Genomic DNA, 3,645 nt, shown 5'->3' on the forward strand with positions numbered 1-3,645 from the left:
GGCGTCCCACCACGTTTGGGATGCAATACGAAAATAAATGCCCCACCATTTTTATATAACCCTGCTAGTTAAACAGAACCCCTTACCTCTCTATCTTTCCATCAATCCCCGCTCCAAAAAAAATAAAAAACAAACAAACAGGAAAGAAGGCGTCTTCCTACAGCTTGGCGGCAATCTTCTTGTACTCTTGCTCCATGCGCTTCTTTTCCTTCAGTGCAGCATGAGCAGCGGCCACAGTGGCGACCGGCACACGGAACGGCGAGCACGACACATAGTTCAGGCCAATCCTGTGGCAGAACTCGATCGTTGCCGGGTCACCACCGTGCTCACCGCAGATGCCCAACTTCAGCATTGGCTTAACCCGACGGCCCTTCGTCACGGCCATGCGCATGAGCTCGCCAACGCCCTCCTGGTCGAGAGATTGGAACGGATCCTGGCTGTAGATGCCCAATTCGCAGTACTGGCGCAGGAACGAGCCGGCATCGTCGCGCGAAAAACCGCAGCCCATCTGCGTCAGGTCGTTGGTGCCGAAGGAGAAGAAGTCTGCCTCCTGCGCAATCTGATCAGCCGTGAGGGAGGCGCGTGGCACCTCGAGCATGGTGCCTACAATGTAGTGCACGCGCTGGCCCGCCGCCGCAATGGCCGCCTCTGCCGTCCGCACCGCCTGGGACTTGGTGAAGGTCAGCTCCTCCTTCTTGCCAACCAGCGGGATCATGATCTCCGGAACAACCTTGCACCCCTCCTTGCTCACCTCAATCGCAGCCTCCATAATGGCCCTCACCTGCATGTTGTATACTTCCGGGTACGTGATGCCCAAGCGGCAGCCGCGGTGGCCGAGCATGGGGTTCATCTCGTGCAGCGACTTCACACGGTTGCGGATCTTCTCCACCGGCACACCCATCTTCCGCGCAAGCTCAGCCTGCGTCGCAGCCTCGTGAGGCACGAACTCGTGGAGCGGGGGGTCCAGCAGGCGGATCGTCACCGGCAGGCCCTTCATCGACCTGAAAATGCCCACAAAGTCGTCGCGCTGCAAAGGCAGCAGCTTCTCCAGGGCAGCCTTGCGGCCCTCCAGCGTCTCAGCAAGGATCATCTCCCGGATAGCGTCAATGCGGGTGCCCCCGAAGAACATGTGCTCAGTGCGGCACAGACCAACACCCTCCGCGCCAAAGCTGCGGGCCTTGGCCGCGTCGCCCGGGGTGTCCGCGTTGGCACGCACAGACAGGCGCTTCATCTCACGGCACCACTTCAGAATCGTCTCGAAGTTGCCCTTCAGGCTCGGGGCCTGCAGCTTCAGCTTGCCCGCATAGATGAGCCCCTTCGAGCCATCAAGCGTGATGTAGTCACCCTCGCGGTACACACGGCCCTTCAACGTAAACTGCTTGCCCTTGATGACCAGGTCGCCGCATCCAGAGACGCAGCACTTGCCCATGCCTCGGGCCACCACGGCCGCGTGGGACGTCATGCCACCACGCGCAGTCAGAATACCGCGCGCCGCATCCATGCCGGCGAGGTCCTCCGGCGAGGTCTCGAGGCGCACCATGATTACCTTCTTTCCGCGTGCGCTCCATTCCTTGGCTGACTCCGCGTCAAACACCACCTGGCCCACCGCGGCACCAGGGCTCGCCGCAAGGCCTTTGCCAATCGGCTTGTTGCTCTTCGCCGCGGCGGCATCAATGTTCGGGTGCATCAGGTGGTCCACCTGCGAGGGGTCGATGCGCAGCACAGCCTCCTCCTTCGTGATGAGGCCCTCACGCACCATCTCGATGGCGATGCGCACCGCCGCATGAATCGTCCGCTTGCCGTTGCGGCACTGCAGCATCCACAGGCGGCCATCCTGCACGGTGAACTCAATGTCCTGCATGTCGCGGTAGTGGTTCTCCAGCTTCGCGCGGATGTCGCACAGGAGCCGGTAGTTCTCCGGCATCGTCTCCTCCATCGACGGATAGCGGTGGCGGCGCTCCTCCTCGGTCACGCCGTGGTTCTTGGCCCAGCGGAGTGAAAGGTCGTGACCAATCTGCTGCGGCGTGCGGATGCCGGCAACGACGTCCTCGCCCTGCGCGTTCACAAGGTACTCGCCAAAGAAGAAGTTCTCGCCAGTGCTGGGGCTGCGCGAGAAGGCGACACCGGTGGCAGAGCGGTTGTTGATGTTGCCGAACACCATCGCCTGGACGTTCACGGCGGTGCCAAGAAGTCCGGTGATGTTGTTCAGGCGGCGGTACACCACTGCACGCGGGTTGCCCCAGCTGCGGAATACGGCATTGATGGCGGCGAAGAGCTGCGTCATCGGGTCCTCCGGGAACGGGCACCCAGTCTTGCGCTGGTACAGCACCAGGTACTCCTCCGTCAGCTCCTTCAGGTCCTTCGCGGTCAGGTCGGTGTCGAATTTTGTGCCGCGCTTCTCCTTCATGTGTCCAATGGCCTCCTCGAATTCCTCGCGGCCAACCTGCATCACGATGTCGGCGTACATTGTGATGAAGCGGCGGTACGAGTCGTACACAAAGCGCTCAAGGTGGGGCGCACGGCGGATCCACGCCTCGGCCGTCGCCTTGTTGATGCCAAGGTTCAGGACGGTGTCCATCATCCCGGGCATCGACGCGGCGGCGCCGGAGCGCACAGAGAAGAGCAGCGGGTTCTCCACGTCGCCAAACTTCATGCCCATCTCCGCCTCCACGCGGCGCACGTTCGCCTTCACCTGCTCCACCACCTCCTGCGGCAGGCCCTTCGTCGCCTGGTAGATGCCGCACACCTCCGTCGTGATGGTAAAACCGGGCGGCACAGGGATGCCAAGGTTCACCATCTCCGCAAGGTTGGCGCCCTTGCCGCCAAGCAGCTCCTTCATGTCACGATGACCGTCGGCCTTCCCGCCACCGAAGTAGTAGACAAACTTCTTCGACTCCATCTCGTCTTGCGTCTTATTACAATAATAATACTTAGTAGATAGCTGTTCGCTCTTCTTGGATGCTTGAGATCTCCCGCGGCGAAGCATACACACACACACACACACGCAGTAGAGAGAAACAAAGCAGAACAAAAAAGAGAAACAAGCATCGGAAAGTATAATGACACTTCCAACAGTGTCGATTTTGGTTGGTGTTGCTCCACAGCATTGGCACCACCGTTTATGCAGCGGCTCGTGCCTTGTTGTTGCTGTTGGCGTCCCACCACGTTTGGGATGCAATACGAAAATAAATGCCCCACCATTTTTATATAACCCTGCTAGTTAAACAGAACCCCTTACCTCTCTATCTTTCCATCAATCCCCGCTCCAAAAAAAATAAAAAACAAACAAACAGGAAAGAAGGCGTCTTCCTACAGCTTGGCGGCAATCTTCTTGTACTCTTGCTCCATGCGCTTCTTTTCCTTCAGTGCAGCATGAGCAGCGGCCACAGTGGCGACCGGCACACGGAACGGCGAGCACGACACATAGTTCAGGCCAATCCTGTGGCAGAACTCGATCGTTGCCGGGTCACCACCGTGCTCACCGCAGATGCCCAACTTCAGCATTGGCTTAACCCGACGGCCCTTCGTCACGGCCATGCGCATGAGCTCGCCAACGCCCTCCTGGTCGAGAGATTGGAACGGATCCTGGCTGTAGATGCCCAATTCGCAGTACTGGCGCAGGAACGAGCCGGCATCGTCGCGCGA

The 3,645-nt window shown here is 59.6% G+C and overlaps 2 protein-coding genes across 2 annotated transcripts, besides 3 other annotated features; both read right to left on the reverse strand.

The window, feature by feature from the left end:
• The first annotated feature begins 116 nt into the window (after nt 1-116).
• Nucleotides 117-140: a microsatellite.
• Nucleotides 141-157: 17 nt separating this feature from the next.
• On the reverse strand, nt 158-2,899 carry Tco025E_09495 (pyruvate phosphate dikinase 1; the record flags this gene model as incomplete). The annotated part of the gene is made up of 1 exon (XM_029376312.1): nt 158-2,899. One exon carries the CDS (start codon nt 2,897-2,899, stop codon nt 158-160), a length of 2,742 nt encoding a protein of 913 aa, XP_029223565.1.
• An 84-nt stretch (nt 2,900-2,983) lies between these two features.
• Nucleotides 2,984-3,007: a microsatellite.
• A 261-nt stretch (nt 3,008-3,268) lies between these two features.
• Nucleotides 3,269-3,292: a microsatellite.
• A 17-nt stretch (nt 3,293-3,309) lies between these two features.
• On the reverse strand, nt 3,310-3,645 carry Tco025E_09496 (pyruvate phosphate dikinase; the record flags this gene model as incomplete). Its single annotated transcript, XM_029376313.1, has 1 exon — nt 3,310-3,645. A coding segment is annotated over one exon (336 nt), but the record flags the coding sequence as incomplete, so codon positions are not given.

Source organism: Trypanosoma conorhini (genome assembly GCF_003719485.1).
Source record: "Trypanosoma conorhini strain 025E chromosome Unknown Tco_14.4_contig_01142, whole genome shotgun sequence".
Taxonomy (NCBI): domain Eukaryota; phylum Euglenozoa; class Kinetoplastea; order Trypanosomatida; family Trypanosomatidae; genus Trypanosoma; species Trypanosoma conorhini.